Source organism: Durotheca rogersii (genome assembly GCF_024521655.1).
Source record: "Durotheca rogersii strain YMJ 92031201 chromosome Unknown GGS23scaffold_7, whole genome shotgun sequence".
NCBI lineage: Eukaryota > Fungi > Ascomycota > Sordariomycetes > Xylariales > Xylariaceae > Durotheca > Durotheca rogersii.
The window spans coordinates 839,734-860,124 of NW_026251238.1; the positions used below are offsets into that span (position 1 = coordinate 839,734).

A 20,391-nucleotide genomic window follows, 5' to 3' on the forward strand; every position below is an offset into this window, starting at 1 on the left:
ACTCTATGGATGTGCATTAGCGTCGCTGTAATTCGGGGGACTCCCCGGATTGACGGGCTTGTTCTGCAGGTCATGCCTTTGCGGTGGTGATGATGCAGTTGCAACAAGGCGACGGATAATGACTGAAGGCAAAGGGTTCAAAGAAGCAGCTGTTCTATTTTCGAAATTTTAGTGTTGAAAACGAACATCACCGAGACGCAGAGCAGCTGTAAAGGGCCTCGATAGCAAAGATAACTGCCCACTTATCAATTCTATCAAGAATGTACAGCTATGTGCAAAATCGGTTTCCTGCCGACTTGCACTCAATGATTCGTGGCGCACCGACCTGCGGCTTGAATAAGAAACGGGCAGCAATGCGCGAGACTGCTGGCGCTTGTGTTTGCAGCCTTGCTCCAAAGCAGGGAGCGAGCTCATGTTCTACGGCTGTAGTCTCTAACCTACCCCGTCCGCTATTGAGCAAAGAACGAGAAACCAGCAAAAGCTTCCCTCTGTACAAAGTTACTTGCTTTCCAAAGGCCCCCCTGCGTTGCAAAGTCTGGAGTCGCGAACATGGCCGTCCAGAATACCACGTTGCGACAGGGCTGAAGATTTTAATCATCTGATTGGCTAGAACGATGGGTTGATGCAGCTGGCTCTCGAATTTGCAATGTCGCACCTTCGACTGCACTCAGGCATCATTCTTCGCTATAAGTATTCGACTGCTGGTAAGTCTGCCTTCGCCAGCGTCCCTAATGGGCCTAGGAGACTCATTGCGGACCACGTCGTCGTGCTTGACGATTTCCCCGGGCCGAACCTAGTGGTTGGCTTCGGGAGACCAAGTTCAAAGTGGAGTGGCAGGTAACTTGCGAATCAGCTCGACAATCCAAATAAGGAGCTCCTCTGGCCGCTGAGACAGCTGGCGAATATCCGCAAGATTGCTCAAACTCGCTACGGGTACATTCAGACGGACGAAGAGCTGGTGGTGTACTGCTTTAGCAAGAACGCTGAACGGTGGAAGGTAGCCACCATGCCGATTCCGTGGTCTAGGAACGGCGTCGATGTGCTCACAACAGATCTTGCTTTGTGGTGGCTATGTATGCTGGCAATGTCGGCCCATCATCACCGTGCCATTGTGGGGGAGGAAGAAATGGTCAAGATCAACGATTGGGACGTCGTTTATCTCGATGAGGAGCGAGGTTGGGTACGTCGCCATCAGTACTCGAACGTCGAGGAGCCCGTGAGCCCTCCCCCGCCTCCTGAATACAGGACTCCCTCCCCAGGCAACGCTGCTGCTTTCGCAGCTGGCGCGGGCCCCCACGCAAACAACTGGCTCAACATCAACCCCCTTAACGATGCCGACCCTAGCGATTTTAATCTCCTGGGATTCCCTTTTATCTAGTGATGAGAAGCGATCAGCAAGCGCGGAGTAAAATGAAACGAGGAAGTTCTAAAGGAAAGAAATCGTGGGAAACGGTAGGGGTCTTAAGCGGCTTTGATTAAAGCTATTCAGGGCATTCTTATGAGCCATTGAAGAAGAACAGCGTGGGCACGCTGTTAGGGGGACCGATAAGGAACAGCCCAACAGCCAACAACTGGCCTAGTGCCGACCAGGCAGTATCACAGCTGTAAATGGCTGTAGGCTGTTGGTCGGCCAGCTGCAAATGATAGCTGGGAGCAACAAGAACAGATGCGTGCTTCAGAAAGGCATAGTAAGAAATGAGCGTGTTCAACCTATGGTAGTCTAGAGTGTAGAATACTCATACCTACAGGTTGAAGTATTGACGGTGAAAATATGAGTGCGAGACCCATACCTACCTATATAGATCGTAATCTTTAATTACTCATATAAAACGAATAAGGTAATACTACATAAAAACGGTAAGAGGTTTTTGATAGTTTTAATAAAAACTATTTAAGGCTCTGTCACGTAGCAGTTGAACTAGCCATATATGCCTCCATACTGCACAACGTAAAAGTAGGCGGCTACGTTTTACGCGACAGGCTCCCTTATGAACTGTGGCTCTAGTTTATTATCGAAGTTAAACGAGCCTGATGCAGGGCTTATTATCCCTGCAGCTACACGTAACCTATAGAAACCCATAAAGCCCTAGAAATCTCCGCTCTTGACCTAGGCGTCGTGCGGAGCCACATTTTCGCGCCTCGGCGCCTGCAGAGCCGCTCGGCACATTGGTGACATCAGAAAGGGACGACAGTTGCCTTCTTTATCCGCGCTGCTCTCCCACCAAGTAGTAGCACCACCAAGCCCATGCTTCTCAATCCACCCGGCCTTTCGCGCCAGACGCCGTAGCCGACTATGAGCCGACGGCCCGGATGGCGGCAGTACGACGTGCAGGCCTCCTCGTCGACATGCTCCTTCGTGTCCTCGAGCGGCGGTGTTATGGCTCGCAGGGAAGAGGAATTTATATTGCTCTAGAACTGGGTAGATCATTCCTTCTTCCGCGGAAATTTAAGACCGTGCCTAAACTCTCACTCGAGTGAGGCACTGAAACTTGTTTTACCTACCTTTCAGCCTCGCCGCCACCTCGTTATCGCAATCACAGTACCACCTAGGTGGCTTTAGCATCGAGCTGTCGGCGGGTCTTCGAAGTCACTCCTCTAGGCTTTTTGCGGCTGCTGCCCTTTGTCCTTCGACCTGATTTTCGTCCGTCCAGTGCTCCCGTCGCGCCATTCCCCGGACTAGCGGCAGACGTCCTCCAGTCGTACAGCCTTAGGTCAACGAGCGAATAGACACGCTTCCGAGATGGCGTGCTTCTCAGGTCGTATTTGATTTGACAGCAGTGCCCGCCAGGGAATGCGTGCATGTCCCCCATTCCAGAGCCGCACCATATCGTCGAATTCCCAGTAGTCGTTAATACTAAACTGGGGAGTTTCGAACTCCATGGCGGATATCCACTTAGGCGTAAGGCACGGGTTCAACTCCGGAGTCGTGACAAAATGCGGGATAGTGATGGCTGTGCTGAAGTCGCAGAACTTGCCGCCGACGAGCTGTCGGTGCGCTACATCGATGTTGATGATGCCGAGCTGCTGCAATCGAATAACATCTCGGAGAATCCTGCGCACACCCCTCGTCCGCCAATCCCCGTCAACGTGGCCGAACTTCTTGACGATGCCCCGGATGGGCGGGGGCCTGCCGTCCCCCCCCAGAAAGCGCGAGCGCATGTCCTCAGCTCCGGGATACTCAGCATTCCCGTTAAACTCGAGATTGAGGCGGCCGAACTGATCCATCATGGCACGCTCGTGTTCCTCGTCGAGGAGCAGGTACCCGAAGCACCTAACGGCCAGCTCATCATAGCCGGCTTCTTGAAGACGACCAAAGGCACGGCATTCACAGCTAAAAGGCTCCGAGTAACCGTAAAAGCGATAGGTAGGTACCTTGGTACCTAAGTATATTAGGATACCTAATACCCAGCGTCTTCCAACTTAGGTGTATTGACTCCTATATACGACTCTAGAAGCACTCTCGCAACAGTAAAAGTGCCCTTATACCCATCTCACAAGGGAGGTTTCCTGCCGCTGTACCCACGGGAGGAATGGCGTTGGTACCTAGGTTTATGGATGACATTCCCTAGGGCGCACGCAAAACCCAACTACCTAGGTACCTGGTAGTCGAACTTGGTCGGACAGGTAGGTCTTCCTCTGAAGTACCTATCCTCGAAGTACCTATGTTTGTTGCCCATCTTCGGAGGGGAGTGGGAAAATCACACCTGCCAGGCAGACGCGATAGGTATGACTATGAACCCACCCCGACGCTGCAGCTTCCTCTGGGTAAGCCGTGTTAAGGCGGCGCCGACGCCACGATATGAGACCAGTTTCTAAGCAATAGCAAGGCTCTCTCGGCTGCATCTGTAAACCATGGACGCCGACTGGGCTGGATGTACGGCGTCGAAGCCGGGCCGTTTGCGTCAAGGCATGTGGCCAGGTCGTTGTGTTGTCCCTCCCTCGTGCGGAATTAGGTAGGCAAGTGACAGGTAAATACGCCTCCAGTTACAACGCCTACTCATACAGCGAGAGGAAGAAAAGCACCTATGTTGTTGGTTCATCTCTAATCAGTCGTAGCCGCCTACTACACTCCGTCCACGGCAAACGGCCCCCCTTCCTAACGAAGCCGACGCACTACCACGTACCTAGGCAGTACCACCTATGCTGGCGGACAGCAAACAGGTTCTGCTTCTCCGTCACCAGGTACGAGAGGGTATTTTCCTTGCCGGCCGGAAGCAAGGCAGGCGAATTCGTGACACCTCTCCCTCCTCGTTGCCCCTGAGCACGGCTTCCGGCTTCCAGTCCCGCGCGACCATGGCAGCAAACGCCAGGCGGAGGTAAGTGGTTGCGGCTTCGGGGGAGGCCACGACGGTAGCACGGGCATGGCCCAAGTCACGCCCGCACATCTCCAGAGCCATAGACAACAGCGTGTGTGCACGACATCGCCCACCGGCCATTCGACTGGGCCTCACCGACAAGCGCACACCCGCATCCGGGGCAGGACAACAGATCCCGTGTACCCCCAGTCACATATGTCCGCGACTCGAGGGGCCACCAACGCACCGGACAGTTCACTCTCCCCTCCGCGGCCCTCCCTCCCCTCCCCTCCCCCCCTCTCTCTCTAACAGAGCGTACACAAACTACATGCCTAATAGGTTGAGATGCATACATCATCACATCCACTCGCATACGCGCCGTTCCTCGCAACTCGCTCCCTACAGCATTCGCACGACTCGGTCCTTCTAACAGCGGAGGCCCTAAGACAGAGTATGGAGGCCGCACTTCGGCAAGTCATCAACGCTATCGTCAAATACAGTAGGCTAGATATCACATTGATACGCATCGGCGATGTGGCCGAAGAGTACGTTTGACTGGATTCGAGATTAACAGCTACCTCACTTCTGCGTTTGCTCTCCATTCGCAGGTTGTACTTCTCCGACTCGCTCTAGACCCTCATCCTCTTCGCGATCCCCTTTCTGCGCCAGCCATCCCCATCCCTCCCTTACCTGCCTCCCATCCCCTATCCCAATACAAACTCCTCCGTGTTTCAGCACCTGGCATGTGCTAAGTACAACATCACTAATCCCACCCTAGTTCTTTCCGCGTCTCCTTCGAGGCTCACGCGTCCAACACCGGCCCAGTCACCGCCGTGCTGTCCGCCATGGAGGTTGACCTGTGCGGACCGTCGGGTCGCTGCTTTGGTACCATGACTCTGCCCGAGCTCGTCACGCGCCCTGGGGGGGCCCATTTCGTCATCAACGATCAGCTCATCCGCATTACGGACCGCCCCGCCCTTCGCGACTTTGTCGGGACCGTCATCGCCCGGCCCGGAACCGAGCTTGGTCTCCGCGACGGTCGCGCCTTTCTTACCGTACCCTCCCTTGGTATTGGCCGCCGCCCCATCTGCTACGAGAGGCAGCTTCCTACCGCTGGCATGAATGGACCCAAGGTCAGCGTGTCGAGCGCCGCTGTTACTTCCGACGATGCTATTAGTAGCAGATGGGGCGTCGTGGTCACGGTCAACGTCAAAAACCCGAGCCCGGTGGAGCTCAGCTTCGGGGTGTGCGAGCTTGAGATACAGACCGCGCAAGGTGCCGTCATTGCATTGCTCAAGGGACGTTTGGATATTCGTCGCGAGTCCGTTGACATCGCGTTTAGCGGAAGCGCGGACCGGCGCGCGGCCGCTGCCGCTAACGTCCCGGGAAGGGGGCGACAACGGCTAGAGGTGAGGTTTGTCGGCAAGAGGTGCGCAGCCGCCGGATGGTGCGACGAGGCGATCAGGGAAATCGACGTGCCGCTCGCGGGCGCAGATAAAGTGTTTCGAGCACTGGGCTTAGAGGGCCAAGCGAACGATTCTCGTGACGAGGCGAAGGAGAAAAATAGAGAGAAGTCGCAAACGTCATCCTGGCACGAGAAATTCTGGAAGGGCGCGGCATGGATCTAGATGTTATTTCCTCGGAGAATGTGGGCAGGTTTAGAGCGGGCATAGAGAAGTGCTCTTGTTGCGGATAAAGTACCCGGGAATATCGGTACAGAGAAAGCATCGGCTATAGATGTGGGCGCCTCGATCGAGCAGTCCTATCCGCATACCCAAACGTGAGATAGATACCTATCGTTAGCTATAGATAATAGACTTAACCATATCTGACAATTGTGAGTCTTTCCAGCAAGTAGCCCCGTCTCGTATCGGATCCGACTTCCTCGGACGCTGAAACCGCTCAATGCCTAGCCATCAATGCCTAACTCCTTAAGTCGACCCCAGTAGGAGGCGTAGGCCGACGAAGCGGGGCTTCGGCGCGCTGACGACAATCTGGCTAGGGGGACTGGACGGCTAGGCGACTGGGTGGGTGAGTGGTAGGTATCTCCGAATAGGGTGGTTGCACAGATAGATACCTAGATAGGTAGGTAAGTACACGAACGGCGGCCAAGTTGGCCCTCACTATGGTGTGCCTGTAGTAGCTATAAAGGGACTTCGGAGGGAGAGAAGGAGAGAGAGAGGTGGGTGAATGGGATGCAGCAATATAGGTAGGTACTAAACTTGGCAGACGGAGTGGCCGTCCGGGTCGTGGGATCGACGATGCTTATATTGGCGACGTTCCGCGACGACGTTTCTTCCCTACCTCTTCAGTGAGATCAACCTACTCCGCTCGAGGTCCGCACCCTCATTCGGCGGCAGCTGTAGTCTCTCATTGGTTGCCACTCGTCGACGACCTGCCGTCTCGATGTCGACTAATAGCCGAGAGCCCAACAAAGATTTGGAGACGCGAATCGGGGGTTTTCCCCTTCATTCATGATGTTATGTAGGCTTGTTTTGACTACAGTCGCACCAGCCCAGTCATCTGCGTAGGTCGAGGTCTTCGACCAGGTACCTATATACCATTTCCTCTTCTTTCTTCTCGACAGCCACCTGACAGCTAGGCGTATGCTGTGTGTCCTGTCCCTCCCTATTTAGTCGAAGACGATGGCAGCCTTGATTGCCGACTTATTCCGGATGCTCTCGAGGGCTTCGCCCCATTGCTCGAGTCTGAAGGTCTTGTTTACGATGCCCGCCGTCTTAACTTTGCCACTGTCCAAGTAGTCAACCGTGGATGGGAACATGTAAGTTTCAGAGAAGGAACCAATGATGGTGATTTCTGACGCCAGTTAGCCTTGCCCGTTATTGATGGTTCCACCGGCTAACATACCATCACCGAAGATCTTAGACGGCGGCCAGGTAACGCGCGCGGAGCTAGGGTAGACGCCATAGCAGACAAGCTTTCCTCCTCGGCGGACATAGTTGATGGCATCCTCGAGGACTTTGGCGCTGCCGCTGGCTTCGATAACTAGATTTGGCGTTAGGGTCGGTCACGCACCCATTTCTATTTCCGTGCTCTTCACTGACCAATGTCAAAGCCGTACGGGTTATCCTTCTTGATCTGCTCCCATTGCGGAGCGGGGTTCGAGCGGGAGAGGGGGACATAGAAGTCGGCCGCGTCGAGGCTCTTGGCCAACTCCAACTTGGATCCCTCGGGGGCAGCGATAGTTAATCGGGAGACACCGCTGTGCTTCCTATCCAACCTAATCAGCGACAACATCTACGGCGACACCGGACAAATCGCCTCTCTTACAGGAATTGAGCCATCATTAGACCGGTCGGACCAGCACCGATCAACAGAGCGTGGGAACCGGCCTTTGGGGCGATCTTCTCAAGACCGTGCATAGCACACGAGGCGGGCTCGATCAGGGTTGCGTCAACATCGCTGATGTTGTGAAGTTTGAAGAGACGGCCTTGGGTATAAGAGGCCTAAATACCAAGAGCACGATGGTTAGGTAGCCGGCAAGCAGGCAGAGAGATGATGGAGACCACGCACGTATTCTGCGAAGCCACCGTCGAGGCCTAGGACACCATGGGCCTTGAAGTCCTCGCAGAGGAGTTCCTGGCCTCTCCGGCAGTAGAAGCTTGTTGGATGCCGGTCAATCCTCTCGCTATCGCTAAGCCGGAAGGCAGAGTATTGTTTTTTTATAACTCACCAGTGCCCGCAGAGCTCCGAGTTGTCAGCAGCGACGCGGTCGCCGATGCTGAAGCCTTTGACGTCGGGGGAAAAGGCTAGCGAGAATCGTTAATCGCTCAGTTACACGACGTACCCAAATGCACCCAGACCCTTACCGACAACTTCGCCAATGGTTTCGTGGCCCGGGATGAGGGGGAATTCGGCTATAAATTCTCCCTCGTGGATGTGCAGATCGGTACCACAAACACCGCAAGCCTGGATCGACGCCGGGTATTAATGCGCTGGCGATGCCACGAGAAACCGAGAGCAATTGACTTGCCTTGACCTTGATTAGGACGTCACCGGGACGTAGCTTTGGCAGGGGGACGGTGACGATGCTCCAAACTTCTGGCTTCTCGTATCTACAGACGAGACACAGCTATCAGCAAAAGCTAACGACACGCACCTACATGGGTAGATGGGAACAGCTCCCAGCAAGGAACAGCCCACGCTGGGAGTTCGGAACAAGAATGTGACACTTACCGGAGAGCCTTCATAGTGGCAGGGAGGGAAGCCATCTTGTCTTCGCGGGGATCGAATCAAACGATGAAAGAGTAGGCACTTATACGAAAGCGGTGGCTGTTTGCGAAGACTTCGATGTAGGGAGGGGATCGCGTGCTGACCGAGACTGACGAGACAACTCGACCTAGATGCTGTGTCAAGAACCAAGGTGGACAGATCTAGTTTGGGGAAGAGGGCAAAAAATGAACACGGAAATTTCGGGAAACGGCTCTCCTTATGAACCCAGACCTTCGTGCGGGAGGCGGAGGGAGTAAGACCCCGGCGATTTACACATGCTGATGGGATTGGTTCCTAACAGTTGAGTGTGCAAGAGGTTGGGGTGAGGTACAGGGGACTAGTTGGGCTGCTCTGCGACCTCTCACCAGTTTGCTACAAACCGTTTCTTGGGGGGGTTACAGGCCAAAGGAGGGGCAGGCAAGTCAGACTCTTGCATCCGCTACACCCCGCGCCTGGGAACTAGGTAATAGGCAGCGGATGCAATTCCTTTGCAGGCCTGCCCGCCGACCTTGGCCGATTCGGTTGGCTCGCCAGATACAGACCCACAGGTATTCCTCACTTGGACGGATCGGGTGCTCGTCGACTTGCCTTCGTTCGGCTGCTGGGCAGTCGATCGAGCCGGAGCTGAGAGTTCTGAGCGTCACTGGCCCCACCCGAAGCGACAAGTCCGGCTGAACCTCCTGAGTAAACTGGGTAGCCCGTCTCCAACCTGGGCTCGATAGAAGACGGCGCTAGGGCGTTTTCACTGGACCCGGACGTCATCTTGCTTGGCTTTCGCAGCGAACCTCTCCTCCCCCTCTCCTCCCCTTGTCTGTACCGACGTAAGCCCATGCTGAAACGACCGTCTGCCTGTCCGTCTTCCCTGGTGTACCTCCCGTGATAATGGTATCTAATTCATATCGTTACTACGCACACCCGCGGTGTGGACTTTGCCTGTCTGTAATAGAACATGGAGAAAATAAAGGGATTAGAGGCCTGGATTCGCCTGTCGTTGGGTTTCTTGGTCAGCCTTCCCGTCAGGGGACCCTCCAGCCTCTCGTGATCGAGACATATTGTGGCAGATACAGTCACGTAGGCTGATTGGCCATTTGTGGATGGTGGTGGCTGGCGTATTTTAACTATCTCGGGGTTATACGTCGATAAAGAAAGCGGCCAGTAATGCCTGAGAACTTTGGTTGTAAGACTGGGTGGGTAGCACCGCATAACACCAAGTGTCCGGGAGCATTACTGTGCTGCCAGCTGGTTCGCTTTACGGCTTGGTCGGAGTCGATCCCTCGGAGTCAAGTGTGTTGGGTATCGCCAGTTAGGTATTGGTATAATTCGGACGGCTGTCATGGCCGGTGCTCCATCTGGTCGACATGCCGGCGTAAGCAAGATCATGTCAGAGAGCATGTCCTGCGAGAGTTTTAGGACGTACTCCATCGCCTCCGAAGGATACCGACGTCTTATGGGCACTCTCGAGACATAATCTGCATGTGGAGCCTCGGTTGGTTCGGTTTGTCTCCTCGTCCGACTCACACCCATACGAGACAGCGTCCACTGGTTTGGGGGCACTGGGAAATTTACGGCGCGGTAAGATAAGGGGGGCCCCGGGAATAAGTTCGCACCGGGTACCCGATCTAGTATTAATTCTCATCACATCCTTCAACGCTTCGCGTTACGCTCTCTATCCGTTGCGACATGAGCTCTCCACCTGGTTACACCTGAGGCGATCTGGGATTGAGCATCTGGAGTTGTTCCCTCTTCTAGGACTTAAGGCTTTGCCGGTCCTTGCATCGACCGACTGCAACTCTTCACTATGTCGGACCACGGCGGCAAGGGGACGATGAGTTAGATTGGACGCCGTCCCCCCGCATTGGTTACTCGTTTCACCGACCACCACCCAGGGGCTTATTCATGGGGGAGAACAGAACAAGCGATTTTCGTGGCAAAAGCATGTCCCTAATTCATAGACGATTTCCGAGGATTAGCCTCCTAATAACTCCCACCCGTGCATCCGAGATTCCCCCCACGAGTTTATATCACGCGAGTAGAGGCGCGACTTATGCAGGTGATCCATTCCCTAGAGTACATGTCCATTTCGGCGGCCGTCATGTGCGTCCAAAGGAATTTCGTTTTTGTTTCGACTCGACGCTTCTCTACGAAGGAGGAGCGCCGCGACCACGACCGAATCCACCACGGCTGTTGCATAGGGTAAGTATATGGCCGCCGTAGAAGTATAGTCTTATCACGGGTGGCTTACAATTGAGGGTTGAATTCGCCAGGAGCGCCACCCTCTTTACCCTCACCGGCGTCCCGTCTCCGGTAACCGCCCTCACGATCGCCACGGTCGCCGCGGTCACCACGGTCACCGCCACGACCGCGGCCGAACGGTCGCCTCTCGCGCTCACCTTCGCCCATCATACCTCGGGGTGGGGCGTGCGATCGTTGCTGCTTGATGTGTGTAGCGGGGACGATCTCGGCGGGGAGGTGAAGCCATTCGCGGAGGTAGTCGAGGCCCTCGGGGGTGAGAGTATAGTAGTAATATTGCCACGAGAATTGGGTCTTGATGTAGCCGCGGGAGTTCAGGGACTGGCAGGCCTTGACGACGAAGAGGTTCTTGGTGTCGATATCGGGGTGCTTGGGGAGGTTGAAGTCCTTCTTTGCGACCAAGACGCCCTCTCGGAAGAGGTACTACCACGCGAACAGAAAAGATGTCAGCTCCATCATCTTCGCATTTCGGGGCAGAAGCGCATCCAGCGGCTCAATCTAACCTCGTGGATCTTCTTGCGGTCATCCTTCGGAATCAGCATCTTGGCGGTTTATTGCAGCGGCAAGACGTCGAGTTGAGGGGTGCGTAGGGCGAGGTTGAGGTGAGGTCGGAAGGCTGTTGGCTAAATAAAGGATATGCTCTTGCGATGAATTGAAGGCTTAGCGAATTTTTTTGGGTTGTGCGCAAAAACCCTAGAGACGCACACGCTGGAGAGGGACGGAAGCGACACTAGGTAGGGATGTTAGAAGGGGGGTGTGGGGCTTAGGTATGTGTGGCTGTGTGGCTATGTGAGGGGTACTTTGCCCAGGTACCCGATCACGGTTTGAGGCGGCTGGATTTGATTACATAACCGACTTTTCCCGTGGTACATTTTCTTTCGACTGCACCTGCGAACTTTGTCTACAACCTACCTCGTAACGCGCCCACATCCACACCACTCGACGACGTCTACAAGTCCATTTCATCACGATTCCCTACCGCAAGAATTCGGACACTCGCTCGTGTCAACACACACACACATACAGGTAGCATCGCAAGATGGCGCCTCTTAATATCAATGTTTTTGTCACCACCTTCCCCGGCCTTGGCCTCCCTCCTACACTATCATTCGCCGTTCCTTCCAGCACGACCTTCTCCGAGTTGCGCCACCATATCGATGGTCGCCTCCCACTGACGAATACGCGCCTGATTCTTACCACGTTATCCAACCAACAGTCAATCTTCAACACTAGAAACCCCATCTCTGACCTTTGCGACGTCGGTGATGCATTCATATCCCTACGGCTGTCGGCGCCACTATGCGGTGGCAAGGGTGGCTTCGGCTCCCAGCTCCGCGCAGCGGGCGGTCGGATGTCATCGAAGAAAAAGAATAACCGAGGGGACGAGAACGGATCTAGCAGAAATCTCGACGGACGTCGATTGAGAACGGTCAACGAAGCCAAGGCGTTGGCTGAGTACCTCGCCATCAAGCCGGAGATGGAACAGAAGGAAAAGGAGAAGCGACGGCAGCGATGGCAGCAAATCGTTGAAGCGGCTGACGAGAGGGAACACGAAATCAAGAATAGCACCAAGGGTCGATTAGACGGGAAATGGGTAGAGGATAAGGAAGAAGCAGGAGAGAGGACGCGCGAGGCGGTCCTGGCTGCGATCAAGGCAGGAAGCTACAAGGACAATCTGCTCGGCACTTCTCACTCGTCGACCTCGACTTCAGGGGACGATACGGAGGGTGGTGCATCGACCGAAGAAGATGACGGACCTGCAGACTCGAGCAGCTCTAAAGCTACTACCCCTCCGACGCACGCCGCCTCGAAGAAACCATCCACGAGAGCCTTCGCTGGCTTTGATGAGGATGACGAGTTCATGAGCTCCTCCGATGAGGACGATGACAGTAGTAAATAAGGAATTACCACCATCTGACCCTGATCGACAACATCCGCAGGGTCGGTCGCTCCCGGGCTAGTTCCCATAAGGAGACGCCACGTCGACCCTCAGCCATCAAGACTGTTATAATACTACACGAGTTTGGTGGGCGGGGCATGACTTGCAATTTTTGCGTCTTTACCTGCGTAACTGCCAATCGAATATGCTAGGTCGACTAAGCTTCCACAATATCATCCGGGCCCTATCTTGTATGGCCCCTAAACGTAGTTGTCGAGAGCCACTACAACATGAAACCTCCTTAGATGGTTCAATAACAGTATTCGCCCTACCCCGTCTTGCCCCTCGCAAAGCATTTCAGGGCACGAGATGTTGAGAAGAAAGAAGTTGGAGGGCAGGTTGTTAAGCTAACAGTACGCCGGGGATTTCTCAGTTACTCGGGGGAACGTGATACCAAAAAATACGCGAATTTTCAGATATTAGCTAAATCAAACCCACGAAGGCGAAATAAAGTATTACAACCTGCTTGCATTCTTCTCTAAAATCGAAAGAATTGAAACCGTACTAGGCACTCAGTTGATCGACTCGTCCATGATGAAGGAGGGTACCAAGACGCGTGAAGCAAAAAAAAGTAGCCGCCAATACCCCCAACTTCAACTTCCAACCTCCTCACTGTCGAAAGGTTTTCGACACAAACCCGTAGCGCTGGAGGTCTGCCGCGACTACCTGTCCTCCTCCCGCCCGCCCGGTCTTTACCCGATGAGCTTAGCCACGTCGTCGGCGGTCTGGCGGCCCATGCCGCAGCTGAGCTCCTTGAACTCGTCGAGGTCGGCGCGGACCCTGTCGAGCTCGGCGGCGACGGCGCCCCAGGCGTCGAGGCCGAGGGGCACGCGGATGGGGATGCGGCGGCCGGCGGCGGCGACCTGGTAGATGGCGGCGGCGACCTCGGGCGCGGCGGCGAAGACGTCGTGCCGGCTGGGGTCGCCGAGGAAGGCGAGCATGCGGTTCGTGCCCAGGGCCGCGTCCGCCGCGTAGGCCGGGTGCCGCGGCTCGAGCCGCCGCGCCGACGCCGCGTACCGCGTCCGCACCCCGCCCGGCTCCGCGTTGCACACGTGGATGTTCCACGCCGGGTCGAGCTCCTTGGCCACCGCCTCGGCGAAGCCCTCGAGCGCGAACTTGCTCGCGTGGTAGAACGCGCTGCCCGGGCTGCCGAAGAACCCCCCCATCGAGCTCACGTTGATGATCACGCCGCCGCGCCCGCGCCCGCCCCGCGCGTTCGCGTCCCGCATCACGCCCAGCGCCCGCTTCGTCACGTCCACCGCGCCCCAGAAGTTCGTGTCCAGCAGCTCCCGCCCTTCCGGGTCCCCCGGCCCCGACGCCTCCGCGTCCCCCATGACCGCGTACCCGGCATTGTTGATGACGACGTCGACGCGGCCGAACCGCGCGAGCGCCGCGTCGAAGGCCGCGCCGATGGCCGCCTCCGACGTCACGTCGAGAGCCAACTTCAGCACGCGGGGGCCGTCGGGGATCGACGACAGCGCGGCCGGGTTGCGCGCCGTGGCCACCACGCGGTTCGAGGGTGTCTTGGTGGCAACGTGCTGGGCGAGGGCCTCACCGATGCCCGATGAGCAGCCGGTGACTTGATTTGAAGCCAGTCAGCATCCGAGTACGAAAAAAAAGGGGCATATTGACGAAGGCCCGTGTTCGTCGGCACTTACTAAACCAGACTGCGTCGGGTGGTAGGATGTAAGGTTTAGGAGCGGGCGCCTCCATCGTGTAATAACTAAAAGGGGCTTCTCAGGACCTTCCACTTTCCTTTAGTTATACGACGTGTATCGATATGGCGAATCGGGTCGCCTGCTTCTCTAGCCTGAGGTCTCACCTCCAGGTCTCCTGGTACACGGATCGTCATGCTCTTTTATATATCCCATCTATCGGCCCAGTCTGTGAGGTCGTAATAACACTTCGATTTACGTACGAACATTAAGCATATTGTCTAAGCAACTTAGTCATGCTCCTCGTGTGCTCTTATATCCGTGATCAGCGGTTGTTATAGGTCGAGATGCCACTTCACTTGGTTTAACCCCTTTCTGTGCATAAAGTCCGCGTATCTCCACGATATCTAGCTCACATCTGGTTTCAAGTTGGTTGCCAGTGGCTTGAAGACGGGGCTGTTGCCTAGTGGGATCCTTTATGGCCTATCATATTCTCGTCATCATCTAGCCCCTGTAATCGAATGGAAAAAATGAACAATGAGCAAATGGGCTACCGGTATGACGGTAAAGTGCTTATGGAAAAGATATGTTCAAGATATTACTCAGATATTTTCGATTTCGGTGGCTGACGTATCTATATCGCACACCGCTCTACACGACACTCGTCATCGTGCTTTGCTATTTGATCGTTTTCCCATACCCAGCCTCTCTACTCTGTATCCGGCGACTACAAATAACAAGCATTGAAACACTGCTACATCTGCATCTAGTTTGTAACCTTGCTCATCGAAACTAGGCGTTTGACACCGACCTATTGTGCGTTAATATGTACTCTTGATCGTCTAGGTGTATTTAACTTACCATCCAATTGCCGCATTCCTCTGTCTTGTCACGCTGAATCTCGACCTGAAGGCGGTGTGCCTCCGGGTAGTTTTTGGACTCTAGAGCTAGAGCTAGCTTAGTCAATTCTTCAATCGTATCTGGCTGAACTAATTCCTCATTGTTGAGATGATCAAATAAGAGGCTAAGTCGTTTCTGTGTATCCTTGACTTGGGGAGCGAACGAGGCGGGAGCCTTGCTCGCAATGCGTTGCATGTCATGGCTAAGGATATTGAAGAGCTGCTGAGCATTGGGCGGAATGTGGGAGCGATCGCCTACGGGGTGTTTGGGCTTCGCTAGTGCCGCAGCTCGTGGGGGGGGAGGGGCGGGCGAAGGGGTTGCGCGAGATGGACCGCCACCGCTCGACGACGGAGGCCCCGTGGAGGACGGTCCCTGCTGTACCGGTGGAGCGCCATAGGGGGATGGCGCATACTGATTATGGGACAGCGCTGCCTGTGGAGCGTAAGGGTTTGGCGGAGGAGCTCGATTGGCATTCGGAGGCGGTATAATTCCTGGCTGTGGAGGAGGATTGTTGATCGTCTGAGGGACCGGTACTGGGGTGTATCGATTATGAGGCGGGGCCGCCGCTGGCGGCGGATTGTAGGGCGAGCTAGTCCTAGGGACGACGTGACCTATAGGAGGCGGCGGTAAGCCAGGACCGCCCCCAACCTGTGTGGACGGAGGCGGCGCGTATGCTTGTTGTGCCACCGAAGATCCGGCTCGGGGAGGAGGTGGCAGTTGGCCGGCCTGCGGGGGGGCACCCAGAGGGGAAACTATCCTTCCAGGTGTTGCACCTTTGGGGGGAGGCGGTGGCGTTGCAGTCCCGCGAGGGAGGCCATACGGGCTCTGCTGCGGTGGTGGCACTGGCTGATTCGCCTGGCCCGGGAACGGAGTCGTGATGGGGACCGCGCTGGGCGTGTTTCTTCGTGGGGGGGGTTTGGTGACCATAGGAACATCGTTCCAATTCCCTCCATCGACGGCCCTGGGAGGAGGTTTCGATGAAGTAGATGCCCTTGGAGGAACCCCAAACGTGGATGGCGGCGGGCCGTAGTTAGGAGGCGCTTGGACGGGTTGTGGCTGTGGTGGTTGGTATCCCTGCGGAGCATAAGGATTGCTGGCAATGGGAGGGGCGTAGGGGTTTGGCGCAGGAACCTGGACCGTAGATGGCGCATAAGGATTTGCTGGGCTGATGCTCGTCGCGGGTTGGGGTGCTTGGTAAGCCGCTGGGCCGGGCGTCCGAGATGGCAAATGCGAGGATACCGCGGGTCGTTGTTGTGTTGGCTGCCTCGCAGCAGAAAGCTGAGATGCTGGTTTCCGCGTGGCTAGCTGCACACGCTGACGAGCCATGTCGGCGGCGGCGTACTGAGCAGGCAGAAGGGCCAGGTACTTCTGAGCAATGTGGAGCTGGCCATGTGCGGCAACTATATCAGCATATTCAACATACTTGTCGTAAAGAGACGAAAGCTTCCAACCAGAGGAAAGACCCGTCTCAGTGTCTTCAAATTTGGTTACATGGCGGAATACTGTAACTTTCTCGATGAAATGTAGCAGGGACCTGGCGTGTATAGAGAAGGTGGAATCGTTGGCTTCGGCCAAGCCAGCTTTTTCGGCTTCTTCGAGTTCGCCAATCCAAATATCGACAACCTTCTCGAGCTTGGACCCGACTAAATAACAGAATGAGGCGTCTTTTCTCGAGCCCGATTCGTAGATCCGGTCACCCAGCGCTTCGCAGAGATCAGGGAACTCGGCGGGGTCTGCAAACGTGCAGAGCGACACCATAGTCTCCTTCCAATCAGCCAGGTCGGCGTTGTACACGACATCCCACAGATTCTTAACGATGACAGAGCCCAGAAGTCGCAGATAGCTGGGTATCCCCGTTTTTTGGGACAAGTAAGCAGACTGAACCTTGTCGACAAGATCCTTTCCACCACAGTTCGCAATTATGAAAGCATCTGCCATGCGGCCCTCTTTCAAGCATATCTCAGTTGCTTTCTCAAAATGGCCCAGGATCAGAGTCTTGGTGATCTGCTTCTCAACCGCAGTGTCGCTGTCAGCGAATAAATGGAAGGGGCTGTCAGTCTTAGCCCCTTTTGTGGCGGAGAGACTCGCCAAGAAGTCCTCGCCGTCACCTTCCGTCCCTTCGGAGAAAAATGTCGAAATACGCTTCTTATGTGTTTTCACTTCCAAGTTGGGCTTCTCTGGCTCCGCTTCCCTCGTCTCAGAAGCCTCGTCGGCAACCCCGTTGGACGCATCCTCTTCTTTTGCTTCGTCACCGCCAAATCCTAAATATTCAACGATATGTTTCCGCGGATTGTCGGCGACTAGAGTCTCTAGTACCCGCCAATCGGCCTTCTCCTCTTCCGTCTTCGCTTGCTCTATATACGACTCACATATAGATTCAATATCACCAGATTTCAGAGACTCTTCGAACTTTTCCGTAGCTGTTCCAATCTCGGAATCAACTGAGAACTGCGAGATTTGAATGGTGGAAGAGCGCTTGTGGCCGGCCTGCGGGGGGGTTTGTTTAAAGATGATGAGTTTCCCACCAAACCCAAACGAGACCCCGACCGGCGTCTCGAGCCATTTCGGAGCCTTTGCCAAGGAGAAAGAGGCGCCTTGGGGTTGTCTCTGGGCTTGTGTGAAGAAGTCTTCGCCATCTAAGCCACTTTGGGTCGTGCTCTGAACAGCTGATGGATTCGTGTTCTGGAGCGTCTGGATTGTTATCTTCCCGTCGAAGGACGCCGTCGCTGAGAGACCAGGGTTGTGAGGGTGGAATCGTGTAAGGAAGGTCCAATTAGTAACCTCGGGGAATTCCCCATAACGCTCGCCCGTCTGAGGATTCCACACTAGCGTCCTATTATCTTTGCCACACGAGATCAGAATGTCTCCATCTTGCTGGCACCAGGAGACAGATAGGACGCCTTGCTCGTGACCTTGAAGGGTCCTCTCGGGCGCATTGGAGTTCCGCAAGTCCCAGAGCAGGATGACAGGGGCTGTGTCGTCAGGGGTAGCGGTCAATAGTTTCGTCGAGTTGTTGGGATCCCAGGCAATAGAACTGACGGCCTTCCGGTTATTATTCAGCGTCAGCGACGCTTTCTTGGTCTTCAAGTCCCATACAGTGACGAAACCGCCAGAGCCTCCCGTAGCGAGAATATGGGCAACTTTCGTATTCCACGCCACGCATTCTAGGTCGTCGGAGCGGGCCGCAGCATTGCCTAGCCGAAATGCGTTGGACGGGTCGTGCACGTCATAAATGAACAACTCCCCTTTCGCGCCGGCAGTGGCCAGGATTTGAGGTCTCAGAGGGTTGAATTGCAGCGCCTTGATAGCTCCCGAGTGCTTTGTTGTTCGCGACATCAGGGCGTCCGATTCGCCAGAGATGAGCTTCGCTGCATCCCAGAGATCGAGCGATCCATTCTCGAGAGCGCCGGCAATGATACCCTGCGGATGGTCGTCGGAGGGCTGACCCCAGGCAATATCGTAGAACCTAGTCCTACGGCGTCAGTACTCCCTCGTGATATGGATGCTGCGATCCCGGTGATTGCTTACCTAGAGTCGGCAGCGATGCTCGCAATGGGCTGGAGCTCGAGTCCTTGGTCTTGGTTGTCGAGGTTTAGATCCCAAAGTTCCAACTTCGTCTCGTCGGAGAAGTCAGCATCCACGGCCCCAGCCCTCGTTCCGGTTACCACCAATGGTTTCGCAGCACCAGGTGACCAGGCAAAGGCCGCCGTGCGCGAGATCTCGCGCAGCCTGACCATATTGACTTGACGGGCGTAAAGGGGTGGACGGTCCGTTTGGTGAAGCCAGGTCAGGTCCCTTCAGGCCAGGCTGGGTTAGACGAGTCGATGAAATGTATCCGAGGTTTCTCAACGGGAATTGGCACAAACGCCAGCTGGCATTGGGCTCTCTAGGCCGGCTAGGGACAGTGGTGGTGGCTAGAAGTACAAGAATCTTGGATGGGTTTCCTCGATCTGCTATGTTGCCAGATAATGCAGTGCAATAGCGCTGTGTGTGTGGGCGGCGTGGGCGGCGTGGGCGCATGCATGAGCTCGCCAGGCCAAACTGAATCGAGGTCGATAATCTGTTCCTTCCTTCAGGCTTAGTCAACTTGTTGGAGACACCCTGTCGCATCAGCCACAGTTAACTAGCCACAGCTACGTTTCGGCTGAGGTGACGAACGGACGGACCAATGCTTGGCCCAATCATATGGGAAGTTTTCAGGCAGGGCCGGTAGGCATTGGGGGGGTACTTTGGTACCTCTATTTCGCACATCTTACTAACACACCTACCTCTCCTTACCGTATAGATAGCATTGGACTCACTCTACCTCTTCCACCCTCGGCTCTTTATACCGCCTAGAGCCTCTTCCTAAAAAGACTTCATAAGCCAAAATACCCACAGGCAGCCAGAATGACGGACGCGGCCCGTTGGAAAGCTACTGTATATGTCGGGGGCTTGAGCTCCCTAGTCACTACCGTAAATCTTCATGATGCCTTCATACCATTTGGCGAAATCGTGGACATAACCCTACCGAAGAACGACGCGCCCAATTCCACCGAACCTCACAGAGGTTTTGCCTACGTGGAATACGAGGATTCCGATGATGCTAAGGAAGCAGTCGATAACATGGACCAGTCGGAATTTTTTGGCAGGGTATTAAGAGTCTCAGCGGCTAAACCTCCCAAGAGTGCAGAGGAGGGACTGGGCAGTAAGACAGCAGTTTGGGAGCAGGTAGGGCTTTCTATTTCTTCTTTATTCTTCGCCTCTCTTCCTCATATGGTTGCTTTTTTTTTTTTTACTTGCATCTTATTGCTCTCAAGTTCCTCCTTTTTACCGCCATTACAGTCCGCGTTTCGGATCTACGACATATTTACTAACGGACGGAATAGGAGGGGTGGCTTGCGGAACATGCTGTTAGCGAGGAAGATCGCGCGGCAACGGCAGCAGCTCACGCAGGCGTAGACGACAGACCGGAGGATCCAATGCAGGGGCTCGAAGGGCTCGACGTCGCCGGGCCAAAGCCGGAATGAGAGCCCCAGGGCGTCAATGTCTGGTTTATTGCGCTTCCTAGCATAGCGTTGGCGTTGGGGGGAGGTTATCCAGCAACCATGGACAAAGAAAAGAAGAAAAAGTGGCGGCA

The 20,391-nt window shown here is 55.1% G+C and overlaps 9 protein-coding genes across 9 annotated transcripts; 4 read left to right on the forward strand and 5 right to left on the reverse strand.

Annotated features, from left to right (window-relative positions):
- Nucleotides 1–487: 487 nt before the first annotated feature.
- GGS23DRAFT_563385 (uncharacterized protein) lies at nucleotides 488–1,594 on the forward strand. Its single transcript, XM_051516084.1, has one exon. The coding sequence runs from the start codon at nucleotides 1,007–1,009 to the stop codon at nucleotides 1,376–1,378; it is 372 nt and encodes a 123-aa protein (XP_051372927.1). The 5' UTR covers nucleotides 488–1,006; the 3' UTR covers nucleotides 1,379–1,594.
- A 1,001-nt stretch (nucleotides 1,595–2,595) lies between these two features.
- Nucleotides 2,596–4,397, reverse strand: GGS23DRAFT_595855 (uncharacterized protein; the record flags this gene model as incomplete). Its single annotated transcript, XM_051518385.1, has 4 exons — nucleotides 2,596–2,676; nucleotides 2,824–3,299; nucleotides 4,125–4,200; nucleotides 4,266–4,397. 4 exons carry the CDS (start codon nucleotides 4,395–4,397, stop codon nucleotides 2,596–2,598), a joined length of 765 nt encoding a protein of 254 aa, XP_051372928.1.
- A 351-nt stretch (nucleotides 4,398–4,748) lies between these two features.
- Nucleotides 4,749–5,923, forward strand: GGS23DRAFT_595856 (uncharacterized protein; the record flags this gene model as incomplete). Its single annotated transcript, XM_051518386.1, has 2 exons — nucleotides 4,749–4,840; nucleotides 5,074–5,923. 2 exons carry the CDS (start codon nucleotides 4,749–4,751, stop codon nucleotides 5,921–5,923), a joined length of 942 nt encoding a protein of 313 aa, XP_051372929.1.
- Nucleotides 5,924–6,927: 1,004 nt separating this feature from the next.
- Nucleotides 6,928–8,527, reverse strand: GGS23DRAFT_604513 (GroES-like protein; the record flags this gene model as incomplete). The annotated part of the gene is made up of 9 exons (XM_051519606.1): nucleotides 6,928–7,112; nucleotides 7,164–7,301; nucleotides 7,361–7,527; nucleotides 7,587–7,762; nucleotides 7,830–7,917; nucleotides 7,990–8,065; nucleotides 8,126–8,225; nucleotides 8,290–8,371; nucleotides 8,493–8,527. 9 exons carry the CDS (start codon nucleotides 8,525–8,527, stop codon nucleotides 6,928–6,930), a joined length of 1,047 nt encoding a protein of 348 aa, XP_051372930.1.
- Nucleotides 8,528–10,666: 2,139 nt separating this feature from the next.
- GGS23DRAFT_595858 (plectin/S10 domain-containing protein) lies at nucleotides 10,667–11,320 on the reverse strand (the record flags this gene model as incomplete). Its single annotated transcript, XM_051518387.1, has 3 exons — nucleotides 10,667–10,709; nucleotides 10,771–11,201; nucleotides 11,282–11,320. The coding sequence occupies 3 exons, from the start codon at nucleotides 11,318–11,320 to the stop codon at nucleotides 10,667–10,669; spliced, it is 513 nt and encodes a 170-aa protein (XP_051372931.1).
- Nucleotides 11,321–11,613: 293 nt separating this feature from the next.
- Nucleotides 11,614–12,770, forward strand: GGS23DRAFT_488347 (telomere stability and silencing-domain-containing protein). The gene has a single exon (XM_051514370.1). The coding sequence runs from the start codon at nucleotides 11,818–11,820 to the stop codon at nucleotides 12,676–12,678; it is 861 nt and encodes a 286-aa protein (XP_051372932.1). The 5' UTR covers nucleotides 11,614–11,817; the 3' UTR covers nucleotides 12,679–12,770.
- Nucleotides 12,771–13,114: 344 nt separating this feature from the next.
- GGS23DRAFT_620039 (NAD(P)-binding protein) lies at nucleotides 13,115–14,781 on the reverse strand. Its single transcript, XM_051521069.1, has 2 exons — nucleotides 14,376–14,781; nucleotides 13,115–14,296 (listed from the first exon to the last, which is right to left on the reverse strand). Exons 1-2 carry the CDS (start codon nucleotides 14,428–14,430, stop codon nucleotides 13,410–13,412), a joined length of 942 nt encoding a protein of 313 aa, XP_051372933.1. The 5' UTR covers nucleotides 14,431–14,781; the 3' UTR covers nucleotides 13,115–13,409.
- Nucleotides 14,782–15,128: 347 nt separating this feature from the next.
- On the reverse strand, nucleotides 15,129–19,088 carry GGS23DRAFT_488361 (uncharacterized protein). Its single transcript, XM_051514371.1, has 3 exons — nucleotides 18,801–19,088; nucleotides 15,234–18,738; nucleotides 15,129–15,183 (listed from the first exon to the last, which is right to left on the reverse strand). Exons 1-3 carry the CDS (start codon nucleotides 19,007–19,009, stop codon nucleotides 15,139–15,141), a joined length of 3,759 nt encoding a protein of 1,252 aa, XP_051372934.1. The 5' UTR covers nucleotides 19,010–19,088; the 3' UTR covers nucleotides 15,129–15,138.
- Nucleotides 19,089–19,661: 573 nt separating this feature from the next.
- GGS23DRAFT_595862 (RNA recognition domain-containing protein) lies at nucleotides 19,662–20,281 on the forward strand (the record flags this gene model as incomplete). The annotated part of the gene is made up of 2 exons (XM_051518388.1): nucleotides 19,662–19,982; nucleotides 20,141–20,281. 2 exons carry the CDS (start codon nucleotides 19,662–19,664, stop codon nucleotides 20,279–20,281), a joined length of 462 nt encoding a protein of 153 aa, XP_051372935.1.
- Nucleotides 20,282–20,391: the final 110 nt, after the last annotated feature.